Source organism: Caretta caretta, chromosome 4 (genome assembly GCF_965140235.1).
Source record: "Caretta caretta isolate rCarCar2 chromosome 4, rCarCar1.hap1, whole genome shotgun sequence".
Taxonomy (NCBI): domain Eukaryota; kingdom Metazoa; phylum Chordata; order Testudines; family Cheloniidae; genus Caretta; species Caretta caretta.
In genome coordinates, this window is record NC_134209.1 from 50,367,500 (window position 1) to 50,382,380 (window position 14,881).

Here is a 14,881-nt window from a genome sequence, read left to right on the forward strand (position 1 = left end):
CCTGCTCACTCTACCCCCAATCCCTCCCTCACTCTCTCTCCCCCATCTTCCCTCCCTCATTCATTCATTTTCACCGGGCTGGGGAGGGTCCCTTTTCGACCAGGTGTTCAGTTGAAAACTGGATACCTGGCAACCCTACTTCTTGAACAGAAACATTATGAGCCCTGGAAATCCTTTGGGACCCGATGAGATGAGACAAGGCCTTCTGGTAGTGGAAACATAAGGAACTCTTCTGGTCTACAAGATCAAACCTGAGACAAGGCAGGGTCAAATAAACAGAGTATATAGGAATCTCCTGTTACCCATAGGAGATGTTCTATAACTTTGGATCTGAGCAGCAAAAGGGTGCTGGAAAGAAGTCATCAGACAAAGCTTGTGTAACCCACATACCGTCTGGGTGTGGTGTTCTGTCCCAGCTGGTGGCACCAGGACCACTTAAAGAGAGAGAATTAAATAAATCTGCTCTACAGCCTTAGCTAACAGGCAGTTGGCTTTTAGCTCATGCAGTAGAGACTCATGCACTAAGCTCCTGACGTCTCTGGTTCAATCCCGCTCACCGACGAGGGTGGTTGTCAGCAGCGTTACAAGTGGTGACTCCTCCGGGGTTTCAGCTGGGAAGACTCTGAAGCTCCGGACGTGCTTCCTCAGCTAGGGGAAGTATGTAACCCACCCACCTTCTGGGTGTGGTGTTCTCTTCCATCTAGTGGCACCGAGATCATTGAGAGAGAGATATAAAATGAGTCTGCTAACAGCCAGTTGGCTTTTAGCTCATGCACTAAGCTCCAGAGGTCCCTGGTTCCATACTGCCCACCAATGACTGGGGTCTGTTAGCGTTATGCTTGCAGTAGGCCTCCTGGGGCTAATCAGTCATGGAAGTGAGACTGATGTACCCTAGTATGGAGACCAGTTTGTGGCTGAGTCCTTCCCCTTCACTGATGTATAACTATTGTAAAGCAAACTGCAGCTGAAAAAGAAAAGCTCATGGCCAGTACTTTGAAGTTCTGGCTATGGAGACACTATTAGCCTAGAAAAGAAAATCTTCGGGGGGGGGGGGGGGGGAGTTTTTGGACCGGCAGTGCTTTGGGTGAGGCCTGATGAAGCTGGAGCTCAATGTCATTAAACAAATCTTATTCACTTTCTGTATTACACTAGCCCCTAGAGGCAGTGGACTCTGACCCTTGACATATGACAGTTAAAACTTTTAGTAACCACGTGCTGTGACGGGGGCCAGTAAACAAAGAGCAGCCTCTTACCAACACATTCCTATGTGTTAGTCTTATTCCATGGTGCACTACAGGACAGTTGCATCTACTCAAATTAAGGACCATGAAAAGTTGTGTGTTAAGGAAATACAACACATACATTGGGAAAAGAGCATGTGTTATACTTTGTGTTTGTCTGTAAGGCTCAAATCTTCGTAAGGGTATATACACGCTTGAATGGACATAATTTAGACATGCAAGTATCCAGTGTGTGCACAAATGGGGATTTCGCTCACATGTGTATGCAACCCACAATTTGCATACACACACAGTGCTATCTGAGTACTTGAGCTATGTGCATGCATTTTTTGCATATGACTACAGAGAAGTCATGTAGAATTTAATAGTGACAAAACCAATAGAACGGTATAGAACTTCAATAGTTGTCTATAGAATGTATTCTAAAAGACTACAGAATTTAAGAGAATAAGTAATAAATTATTTTAAACAGCCTATGGAATTTAATAGAAATGAATATCCCTTCAATAGAAATGTATAGACTTGGTCAAATATTCTAAACAAAGGTTAGCCAGAATGAATAGCATTTATTTAATGGTCCTGAAGGTCCTCAGTATTATAAATACAATGCATAGTATTGACGTATCATCTAATTTGTATGAATCAATGTACATTACATATTTGTCATTTTCTTTTAAAATGATGATGGAAAGACCAGCATGTCCAAAAGTTAGGCAGGCTATTAAAAATACCCAGACCACAATGATGGGGAGAAACTAACTAGAGCTGCTGAGCTAATTAGATTTTCATAACATGGATTTTGGTTCACACTAAACTTGAAAACTGTAAGGAAGTTCACTTTCCTACCAGCACCCTTCACCCCGTCCACTACAGAAAGTTTTTTGGTTGCTTTTCCTATGTGTCTTTTATCTATGCTTTAATGGTAACACTTGACTACAAATGGGTTGCAAGTGCTTTAGGGCTTCAAAGTTTGCACTCACTAAAGAGAAAACTTTTATTAATCAGGGTTCAGTTATTTTTTTTGTGGGGGTGGGGGGGGAAGAAAGATTTCTGTCAGCACAGTAATAGCATTCCAAGCCCCCTGCACATGGGAATTCTACTTCTCACAACTCTCAACTGGCTCATAAAATGTAGAGGCATGGTTTGCTGTGACTACAAAGTAAAAGACTTTGGAGAAAGGAGTGAGAAAACTGGACACTGTCATAAGCATCTGTGGAACAGTGGGAATTTATGGAAAGTTTGTCAGTAGTAGCCCTATCAAAGCCTCTCCATGGGAGCACTATTAAATTAATAGCACATTCAGATTAACTGGCACTTTTCTGGCAATATATTTTTTATGGCTCGACAGGTATATGTTAATACAAAACTCTGGTTAACAGGGATATTCCTATACTGGAGACAGTTTTTTTTTTGAGTCAAAGACATGTCCTAAATCAATTGTCTACCAGGCTAAAATAGATACACAGCACTAATACTCAGCCTCACCCACGGTCCCAAAACACCCGGCTGTATCTGCTGAAATTATCCATAGTGAACTATTTAACAATGCTGCTATTGAAATTGTTGACATTAAGCACTGGAGAGAATATGGTTGGGCAAGTCACATCTCTTGCACGCTTGGACCACATTCATTCCTGGTATAAATCAACTGACTTCTGTGGAATTAACATCTCTATTTGAATGTCTGTTCTATGCTCTTCCATATAGATTCATATACCATGTGCATCCCCGTAGCATCCTAGTCAGTGTGACCATGTCCTCAGTGGAGTTACCCTGGAAATAAATTTGGCCCATTATTTTGATCTGCAGATTCAGGGTATATCTACACTGGAGCTGGAGATGTAATTTCCAGCTCAAGCAGACTCTGTGTGTGTGTCTGTGTGTGCAGACTAGCAACCCAAGTACGTACCTTCAGTTTTAGATGGGTCAGCAAAGAAGTAGTGTTGGTATTGTGTGACCCAGCCAGCACCTGATCAATAAACCCCCTAGGTAAATCTCAGGCTAAGTTTGGATAGCACCTAAAAGTTCAGAAACTCATCTGAGCTTTATCTGAATATTAGGACATGCTTTCTAGCAATATTTCTAGTACCTCCAGTTTCTGGTCTGGTTTGCAGCTTCCAGGCTGGATGAGAACCAGCAAATATGAATATTTTTGTAAGATGTTACCTGAACTTTTTCTAGACGCCAAAAGCATTCATTTCAGGGCAAGTTCTAGTCTTAGGGAAACGGTCAGGTTGGTGTTTATGAAATCCATGCCAGTTTGCCTATTCTTAGAGCTACACTCTGACTTTAAGCCCCTGCCACAGTTAGTGGGGGTAAGTGTGAGCTGGGTGGGCACCGGCAACAGCTCTCAGCAGAAGCATTGTGCTGTTACCAGTTACAGCAGTGTAATGCCGTTGACTTGAATGGATTAACTCGGTTTACAACCCCTGTGAGCGGATAATCAGGCCCATCGTTTGCGCAGAAGGAACACCGCCTGTAGGCTGGAACAGAAACTTTCCCCCCAATACATTTCCCAGACATCTCCTTTCCTAGCCCAGCTAATCCATACCAGTAATTGAGTGACATCATGGACTGGGGAGAGAGGTGCCAAAAAGCAGATTTATTCTTCCCCCGGAGATGTCACCTCTCCTTTTATCAGGTTACCCTGAAGCCTGCTTTCCACTCCATGACATCACCCTTCTCCCTGCCCAAGTGCATTTCCATCAGCAATGGGAAATGCCATCAGCCATTTCAGTCCTGGAAAAGCTGGATAGTTAATCTGTTCTCTTGCCTTTTACTGGGCCAACACAGTTCTGATCCACATTTTCAAGCCCATAGGTCTCGTGTCACATAGTGATTGACAGATTGCTTTAATAAATGTGCTTCACCACATACCTGACTTTTTTGCCTTCATTTGTCTGACCTCTCCGTCTCCATAGACACAACTTTCCCCACGAGCTTATTGCATGATCTGTAACTAGCATAGGCCCATTGCTCTCCCAGAAGCAATCCTCAAAACAGGAAGCACCTGGGTGTTCTCTATTTATGGGGCAGGTGGAGAAGAAACAGAGTCAGTGGCTGCTGTAAGTGAGAATACAGAATTAACCAGCACCCAGGTTTATGGTGGGAGTGTGTTTTATTAATCAAGAAAATACATTACTTTGCCATGGTGCTTATACACCTTTCAACTTGCATCTACAAAATCAGAGACACTGTCTACCATTTACAGCAAGGAAAGAAAAAAAATCTCTTATGTAAAGTTAAAATACTAAGATCGGGTTTAAATAAATCTCACAGGTATTTTTGAATTTTGGGGATTATTTCAACCAAAGTAAAGGTATATTGTAAACGCAGTGCAAAGGTGATGCGAGGGGTGGGGTTGCCAGTGTAACTTGCAGTTTATCAAGGTAAGACAAGACAAACAAACTGGAGCTCGGGAGGCTGAGCTTTAGCTTATCATAAATTGTAGTCATATGATGCCAAACTCTTGCTAATGCTTAGACAAGACTAAGGCTTTTACATGGCCTTTCATGCTCCTAGAACCTCAAGGCATTTTATCATCAAGAGGACCCCAGACTCATGGCTGGCGTACAACATGGGCCATCAAATAGAATAGTATATTTCACCTATACAACTCATGTTTAAACACTTTTTTAATTAATTGGGTATAATAAATTACTGTTTTCACAGAAAATAAGGTCTTTGTTGCTGAGCTGCTTGAAAGCATTCTTGCTATAATTAATGACCATTTACATAGTAACATAACACTTTACACAATGGAGAATACCACCCAATTCTCTTCTCCAAAGAGGTTACAGTCTAAGGCCCAAATCCCCCAAGGAGCTCTTTTCCTTATTCTAATAAAGTTCCGTTTTCAGTATTTTAAAAAATGACTCAGCAATTCTTTATCATGGTCATATGTCAACACTGACTGCTTGATTTATGCTGCCCACTAATCTCCCTTCTCTAGAATTTATTTTAACACTCCCAAACTTTAAACAGCTTCCAACAGACACCTTTATGAAAAAGCCAGCCTGCCACGAAAGTATGCTACATCCTTGATTGCATATTTGGTCCCCCTTATCCACTGCTGCAATACAAATAAATTGGAGAAAGCTAAATGGGAAGGTTAAAAAGGAGAAATGGGATGATATTTGGGAAAGAAAAATATTGACTGAAGATAGGGGAGTAACAGGAGATCCGATAAAAGGTGGAATAATCTTCCAAAGAACGTGAAAGAAGCTCCATTATTCAGATTGGACAAAACACTGGAACTGGAGATAACAATTCCGTAGAAATGAATCACAGTAGGTTTAATCTAATTGATTTCCCCACCCCTCCCCAGTTGTCTGTCAAACAGATAAACCAGTTCTTTGGTGTGTGCTGTTCTAATGTTCTAATTCAGAGAGAAGACAGTGCCTGGATTTGGGGAATGTAGCATCACATAAAACGTAAACAGACCTCTTCCTTCCACTCCCACCATATTAGAAGCAAAGCTTCACAATTAGCGTCACTGAGATTTGTGCAAGTAAATATTTATAGAATCAGGCTCTAGCCAACTCACCATTAAAAACCCTGTGTCCATACCAAGAAAAAAAAAAGGTAGCAATGCAAACTCTGTTTTCTTAGCATGAATGACTCATGTTGAGTCATCTCTGCTTAGGCCAGATAATGGTTCCTCAAACTATATAATGAGTTAAGCTTCACAAATAGAAGGCGCAACCTTCATAGTTAGTTGAGCAGAAGGGCTGAAGTGAATCAAATGGGGGTTTGTTGGCTATAACACCAGATATACAGAAGCTTGTCTGTTTTGAACATTCACTACAGCTGAGCGTGGGGTATTCTTCCCACAACACTGGTCACCTGCTGAGAGTCTGAATTGAATTAGGTTACATTATAATTGGATTTTCCTAAGGCACTGCATTAGCATTTTCCATGATCTCACCCTTATTAGCCAAATCATTAATCAGGAGTTGTCTGCTAGTTAAATTATCTGCTGCTACAGTGTCTGTAAGCCAGCTTCATACCCATGCAGAGACAGCAGCTTCAATGGACACTTGGGCTTTTATGCCACAGGTTTCTAAAAAATCGTGAAAAAATAGTTATTCTCCAGAGAATGGTTAATTTAGGATTTTGGTCATGTCCCTCTTGGTCTGCGTGACCAAAAAGGGCGGGATTTGTCTCCTTGAATGCAAAAAACAAAGCGGTTGGAGGAATTAATTTAATTGCAGAGAAATCCTTTCCCAGGGATTGTTTTCCATTGGGTCTGAATTCAAATGCTGAAAACATTTAATCCAGGAAGGTTATCATTTTAATGCAAAAGTCTTTGTACATTAATGGGAATAAAAATGGATTGTTATTAATGTGGGAATTATCCTGCATATGGCTGTGAGGGCTGGTAGGTCCACTTGAAAACTCTGCCTTGGTACAATTTAGGGAAGTGTGGTGTGAAATTAGACTCACACTAAGAAATGTCTACTGATTTAGCAAGAACATCCATTAGACTTTTCATGTGACCTAATGTTTAAGGCACAAGACTTACCCCTATGTAAGGCAGAGCCCCAACAGTCTGTGGCAGAATCCCTACAAGAACTGTCCTACTAAAATATATGAAGGGAAAGAGCAGTAATACTGTGAGCAGATTACATCATGCAGTATTTGCCAAACATCTGTCATGCTGATTTCCTATAACGTTTCATGGTTTAAATAGAACTATTCTATCTAAAATGTAATTGTGTTCTCAAATTAAAGGTCAGATAATTATGTTTAGCATTATTAATTACTAAAATCCTCTGTAAGTAGAAATTTGTTTTCACGATCAGTATAAATCAGTGGAATATGTCCATTAATATTCCATTTACACAAATATATGCACAAACATAGAATTATGATCATATCCTTTGCAGGCTTTAGGCCCAAGCTTTCTGCTATAGAAATAAATGGAAGAATTGACCATAACTTAAATGGGAGCAGGTTCAGTGTCTACCATGGAAAATTCAACAACATATGACACAATTAGTTATTATGCAAATGTTGTTAAAAAGTAGGGTTGCCATTTTCATCAACCTATTATTAATAATAATCATGTTTATTACAGAAGTGCACTAAAAATGCGGCTCCTTCCTACTAGGCACTGTATAAACAAAGAGTAGCAGAAAGCCGCTTCTCTGAAGAGCTATCAGTCCAATAAATATATATATGCAGCGAAATGAGTGCAGAATTCAAAATGGCACAACAAATAATTTTCAGAAATTAAATAAAATGGATTGTGATTCTCACACAAGATCACAATATTAATGTGCTTAAACATTTTATATTCAAATTGGATGCAGCATCCTCTTAATCCACAGCAGTAGTTAAATGTTGTATCATAAGATGTTTCTATAGATCTCTGTAGCCAGTATGTGCAGCATCTTCCACAAAAGGAAGGGAAGGGAGGGGTGTTTCCACAGATAATTTAACCAGTTCTTGAAGATCACATCTGTGAAGGATCTATCTGTGTCTCCATCATCACTCCTACCCTCATCCCCACAGGGATTTCACCAGGTACAAATAACATGCACTGGAGACAAAAGGAGTTATAGGCAAAAAACAATGAACAATAAAGTTACAAGGAAACATCAGGCTACCTCCCAGTCTTTCACAGTATGGGAGCATGTGTAATTCATCTGCACTTCTCTAGGTCGTATGCTTTCAGTGATGGACTTCTTTCTCTGAGGAAGTATCTGCAAGTAAATGAATACAAAATGTTTTAAAATTAAAAATACTAACCCGCTTGTGATTAATTTCCCTTTTTCTTACTTGATTTTTTCCCTTGAAGAATTGAAGTTCCATATAATCAAAAGCTTACAGTCCCCACAAGTATACAATAAACCAAAAGAGAAACAAGATGGGTTAGGAATGCCATTATTTTAAACAGTGGTCAGTGGTTACCATCTCAGAGTCAATTGTAACCTCTCTCAAATACCAGCTGCAAAAGTATATGTTAGGACCTATATGCCAGAGCCTTGCACCTAGAGTAGTCTTTTACACTTCTGCAAAGTGGGAATAAAATGTGTCAATTCTCATTCGGCAGAGGTTTACGTCCACTTTGCAGAAGTGTAAAAGACTACACAAGGTACAAGGCAGTGACAAATCTAGTAGTATTAACTCTTAGCACATCTGTGGTTCAAGCATATGTCTATGATAGTAACGCAAATGAGAGTGGACAAAATGTCACCACAGAAAGGAAAATACATGATTGCCACTATAAACACATACATCCTTTCTGAAGAAGTTTCAGCAGAAGTTCCTGAAATGTTGTAACATGTTGCTAGGAAGACCGTGAAAAAGCATGCAGTACATCACTTACAAGCAAATAATTAAAACAACAATAGGAAATACTTCCAAGAGTATTCTGCATTCTGACTATATCAGAGGGAATAATGTACTGCTCCAACATGTTACATCCGTCATTTACTTCTGAAATTTACAGTACTAATGACATCCAAATGCAGTTAGTCCTGTACTCAGAAGCCAATCACAAAACCTACCAGCCCTTTGGTTCCCAATTGAGGGAAGAATTTGGATGAACATGCTAAGAAGAGGAAATTAAATCCAAAGGTCCATATCTGTGGCAGGAGATGAAGAGACAACATTGCTGGAATGCCAGGTTTTCATAATAGAACTTTGTCTGTAACATCTACAGCTAGAAGCCAATTTATCACAGAGACATAAAGTAAGTGATGAGTATAAGATGGCTAACAATTAGATGATGAATATTTCTCCATCTGTGAAGGTATATATGTAGTGTCTATTCAGCTGACATGCCACGTGGATTACACCCCTGGAAGGATCACCTCACCTTTGATCATAGTACTATTACAATGGCACACCCACACAATTAGAAATAGCAGCAGAATTTACAACGCAATCAATGACTCATGGTCAGTGTCTGAAAAAGGTCTACTTAGGCCTAATTCTACATTGTCTAGAAGGCAGGTAGACTGCTGTGCTGGCCTGGGGCCTCCTCACACCTGACAATGCAAGATCATGACCAGAGAGATATTTTCTTCTCTTATTTTTTCTCACTGCGGACATTTGCCTAAACATACAATCCTGTGGCTAGATTCTGATCTCAGTTACACTGATGTAAATCAGTGTTACTCCAAATCTGTATTTGTACAGAGAGCTGAATCCCAAGGCATAACATTGTAGCATCAGCACTGACTGTTATAGAAATGAATGTGTCACAAGAAGGAATGGTAATTTCAGGTAAGAAGCAAGCAGTAGGACCGATTCTCCATGGCCCGGGGTCTTTTGTAGTCATTTACACCCACTCAAATGAACGGAAAACCCTACCAAATCGGAATGGTAGCATTTTACACCTATTTTGCACAGGTATAAATAACTATACAAGGTACAAGGCAATGAGGAGTTCAGTCTACTGTTTTCATGTTAATATCCTCAGTAATAAAAAAGGAAAGGGTAAAAAACCAAGATAATGTTATAAGCAGAATTATTTCTAAAAAAAAGATTTTTCAAAGGTGCCTGTCAAGTGTCAGTATCTGTAACTTTTTAAAACGTTATTGAAAAAATTAAAGTGGGAGAGGTAGATTCTCTGTGCTTCATGCAGAATTGAGGTGGTGATGGCCTCAATCCACCTTTGGTCTCCCCAGATCCTAATAACTGTTGGGGACCACTTCAGTTCCTGCCATAAATTAGAACAGCATAGAGGTGTCCCCCAAAGGGACAGTCCAGCAGTTGAGAATCAGCCAAGTGCAAGGGCATTCCAGGTAGTTCCCTCCACAGATGGTCAGGGATGGGGTGATATTCAGCTGCCACAATTTAAGAATTACCTTTAAACAAGAAGAATCCCTTGATAAACTGGTTCATTTGGCTTTCTGGCTGCTTTGCAGCAGTGCCAAGCAATTGGCATCGGAGTCTAAATCTGGCCCACAGTAGTTTGTGTTTCAAAAATGCACTACAGTGAAAACAGACAAAGGGAACTGGGCCCTCACTTAAGCACGAATAGCGTGTTTTTGATAGACTCAAGTAATAAACACAGTACTTTCAAAGTTGTTGCATCTACATTAGTGAACAAATACCATGGAACTAATTTTGCATCTCCCTCAGATAATGCATGAGAAAGAAGGAATTTCCCCATGGCAAATGAATGCTTCATGAAACCAACAGGAAAGAATCTAATTAATTAACATCTGTGTATTGACAGTACCAGAATTACCACTGCCATATGAACTCACAATGTAAACCAGAGAAAACCACGTTACTATAAAATGCCTTGATATCTTCCCAATGTCTTCAATCTAATTTAATATTAGCTTATCAATGCATCTGAAGCTATTTAAAATAGCTGGGACCATTTATTGACAGCAAAAGCAGGAAATGAGTACATACTGGAACATCCTATTGCGGAGGTGGGCTGTTAGCGTTTAAAGCCATACTACTGTTTAAATTTCATCTCATATTTTCTCAGCGGTCATCTCCAACTGGTATTCAGCTGAAACAATATGGCATTTTCTATGATCTTAAGTTGAAGGTGGATTTTGAAACCAAAATTAGAAAATGAAAACTTCTGCTGTTTCAGGGAACAGAAATTGTAGGTCATCCTGAGTGTGTTGATGGTTTGCATTATAGTGGGAGAAAGGATTATTTGAGCATAATTTCTAAAAATGTTTGAAAGAGCTAAACATGGGCTAAACATGAGCTAAATTGTCAAATTCTTAGTTTCCCATGCGAAGACCAGCTCATGAATACATCCTGGTTTGCTGAAAAAGCTTCAAGCTTTATAAAGGCCAACTTTGAAATACTTGTGCAGTTTCAAATATGCATGCGTGTAAACACACCTTGGGCCCATCAATAATTTCCCATCAAAACTGGTTTCAGCACTTTCCATGTAAAGTGTTGAGTTTTCAGGTTTTCATTTTTTCTCTGAAAAGTTGTAATTTTCAACAGAAAAAAAATCCATTCTCCCACCAGCTCTAATTATAACATTAGTTGCAGAAGAATGTGTATGTTAAAGGCAAAACTGGCTGCTGAGAATGAGAGGTGGCACTACATTAGGGGTACCTGGACACATCTTGCCTCGAGAGATGTTCAGGTGTCCTGCCACATTTGTGAAATGGTTCCACAGGCTGAGCTCTGCTTACCCCATCTTGGCCTACTTAGCAGCATTAGCTAACCACTCCCATTCTTCCTAGGGTCTTGCAACTAAATCAGTACTGCCCGTTGAGCAGGGAGTTAGATGAGGAAGGACTGTTTTATCCTCTTCCTGTGCACTAAGTCAGGCATCATTTGACCCCAAATTAAAATATATAATGAATATATAAACATTAGGACTCAAGAGCTCCAGTACTTAGATCAGGGGCTTTGAAGGGATAAGTGTGCTTCTTCAATATATCTACTGGGGGACCACTAGTTATTTCTTCCAAAATCAAAAGAAACCCAAGATGCATCTTGGGAGCAAAAGAGACAACACATGCCAGCAGCAAGGACATGTGAGCTCTGAGCAATAAATCTCTTTTCCAGAGAAATCTTTATGAAAAGAGGGTTCAGGGAAAGTCTCCAAAACCATTTTTTCTTCCAAACCATCTTTTCAATTTTGCACAATTAGATGAGGAAAGAAGCCAGCTCCACCTGCTAAATAAACTGAAATTAAGTACACTTGCTGGAATTCTTTATCCTTTGCCCCTAAAGCAAATAAAAACAAATTCCAAGAACACTCAGTGTTATAGCACATAAAGTAGGTTTGGGAACTGGTGCCCCACAAGGGAAGCATGAACATGAGAGCAAGGCTAGATTGCAAGAAAGAGAGGAAAGCCTCAGACTTGAGATCTAGCAAAAATCCAGGCACAAAGTAAAAGAGGAGGGGCCAGGTTCAGCCCTGCAGAAAGCAAGTGCAGCTCCATTAGAGTCAAGCCACTGCTATGCTTGCAGGCCCTTGTTCTCATGGGAGACTTCAATCACGCTGATACCTGCTGGGAGAGCAATATAACAGTGCACAGACAATCCAAGAAGTTTTTGGAAAGTGTAGGGACAATTTCCTCGTGCAAGTGCTGGAGGAACCAACTAAGGGCAGAGCTCCTCTTGACCTGCTGCTCACAAACCGGGAAGAATTAGTTGGGGAAGCAAAAGTGGAGGGGAACCTGGGAGGCAGTGACCATGAGATGGTCGAGTTCAGGATCCTGACACAAGGAAGAAAGGAGAGCCGCAGAATACGGACCCTGGACTTCAGAAAAGCAGACTTTGACTCCCTCAGGGAACTAATGAGCAGGATCCCCTGGGAGAATAACAAGGGGGGAAATGAGTTCAGGAGAGCTGGCTGTATTTTAAAGAATCCTTATTGAGGTTACAGGAACAAACCATCCCGATGTGTAGAAAGAATAGTAAATATGGCAGGCGACCAGCTTGGCTTAATAGTGAAATCCTTGCTGACCTTAAACACCCAAAAGAAGCTTACAAGAAGTGGAAGATTGGACAAATGACCAGGGAGGAGTATAAAAATATTGCTCAGGCATGCAGGAGTGAAATCAGGAAGGCCAAATCACACCTGGAGTTGCAGCTAGCAAGAGATGTTAAGAGTAACAAGAAGGGTTTCTTCAGGTATGTTAGCAACAAGAAGAAAGTCAAGGAAAGTGTGGGCCCCTTACTGAATAAGGGACGCAACCTAGTGACAGAGGATGTGGAAAAAGCTAATGTACTCAATGATTTTTTGCCTCTGTCTTCACGAACAAGGTCAGCTCCCAGACTACTGCACTGGGCAGCACAGCATGGGGAGGTGACGACCAGCCCTCTGTGGAGAAAGAAGTGATTCAGGACTATTTAGAAAAGCTGGCTGAGCACAAGTCCATGAGGCCGGATGCGCTGTATTCAAGAGTGCTAAAGGAGTTGGCGGATGTGATTGCAGACACAATCCCCATCTATGGCATCTGCATTATCAGGAGGAGAAAGATGCACAGGCCTAAAGAGGAGGTAAGTTGCAGAGCAGGCCAGCTCTCTCTTCCTACCAATACTCCCAGTACCCATCCTTTCCACTTTCGTCTAGTCACCCTGCTTTTCTTACTCTGCTCTGGAGACTGGCTTTTGGATCAGAGGCTCTTATTAAATGGTCTCTTGCTGGCAGCCTGATCTCGTATTGCCCGCTTTCTGGGCATACGCTGCTAAAGGCATGTCTCTGCAGGCACAGAACACAGCACACAAAAGAGGAAGAGCTGTGCTCTGCAATCACCCACATTTATTTATGCCCTCAGACAAAATGAGCTGCACTAAGGCATTTTAATAAGATACAATGTGCACCTTTATGGCTATGAATGGGAAGAAGAAAATCTTACGGTCTTAGAAGCAATAAACATGAGTACAGCCCAGACCTTTCCACTTGCAACTAGCTGTTTTAATACTCCTGGATTCAGTTTGGATCCCACTGGTAAGACCCTTGGAGGTTAATCACGTAGGTTCCTGTGGACATAGAGCATGTTTCCTCCCAAAGGGCACATGCATGGCCGCATGACTTTACCCTGGGGTACAGCCTGATGTTTCTTACCAGACCACTAGAAGCAATAAGGGGTGCCTTTAAGAAATGCTACCCTGCAAATGTGCAAGGGCTTGGAATACACTGATTCATTAAACACACCATAAAAGGGGAAACACATTTAATGTACATTTTTAAAATTAGGTTTCAAGTGGTTAAATTGTTCCCATAGCCTGCAGCTAGAGGCAGCCTATGCGGTCTCCTGGCTCCTAAGCTTTTCTGGAGGATATATTTTTCCTAACCTCTAGGGGCCTACTAAAACAATTTCTGGGTGAGTGACTATTTGTTAATATCTAAGTTAAATTCCCTAAAGCTACAGACACAATTTTATAAAGTAACTGGAATGTTCAGTATTAAGTAGACTGAAGTAAAAAAAATACAAACTGACTATACATAGTTACACATAAATACGCCTTATAAACGCACAGTCACTGTTTTGGGAATCTGCAGCACTCTAGTCCAGATCAAATTTTCATGAGACAAGTGAAGTCCTTTGAATAACTGAGGGTGGAGATAATCAGGTATGCTGCTGCAGACTTCAAAATCTGCATTCAGGTTCTCCCAACTAAGTTCAGCTTTCTAAGGTTGACGACAGCTCTCCCAATCATGGCCAGCCAGCTTGGGGCTGCTCTGGGGACAACTGGCTAGACAAGACAGCTTCATGCACTGAAGCTCTTAAGCATTTAAGGACTAAGGCATATACAGCCAGCCAACCAACCAACTTCCTCCAGGCCAGCTGGCTCAGTAGTTCTAAGCTTTATGTACTGAAGTCCTTAAGGACTGCAGAGCGTACAGACGGACTGACAGCTTACCCAAAACCAACTAGTTCAGCAGACTGCAGTAGCATTAAGGAGAAACAGGCACTTTACAGTATTGCCAAATCTCACTTATGTGAAACACCTTGTTATGTGAAACAGTTGGGGAATACAATCTGATTAAATAAACAGGACGTTAACGATAAGTGAGGTTCAATAATCAAAGCTCTGTCTGTTTGTAAATCCCCAACCATAAAGTCATATTTCACTGCTGTAATCTCTGCAGAAATTTGAAATACAACTGACATTGGGGCTGTTGTGCTTTTTAAAATGCCACTGCCTTTAGTGTTACAACTCAGGTTTAGCAACAAAAAAAG

At 40.8% G+C, this 14,881-nt stretch overlaps 1 protein-coding gene across 1 annotated transcript in view; it reads right to left on the reverse strand.

The window, feature by feature from the left end:
• Positions 1-4,340: 4,340 nt before the first annotated feature.
• The window catches only part of TNIP3 (TNFAIP3 interacting protein 3), a gene marked incomplete at its 5' end in the record, with an annotated part of 97,768 nt that continues 87,227 nt past the window's right edge, over positions 4,341-14,881 (reverse strand). Inside the window, one exon of the mRNA XM_075127374.1 lies at positions 4,341-7,948. Within this exon, the coding sequence (XP_074983475.1) occupies positions 7,917-7,948 (32 nt within the window). The remainder of the gene's footprint in view (positions 7,949-14,881) is intronic.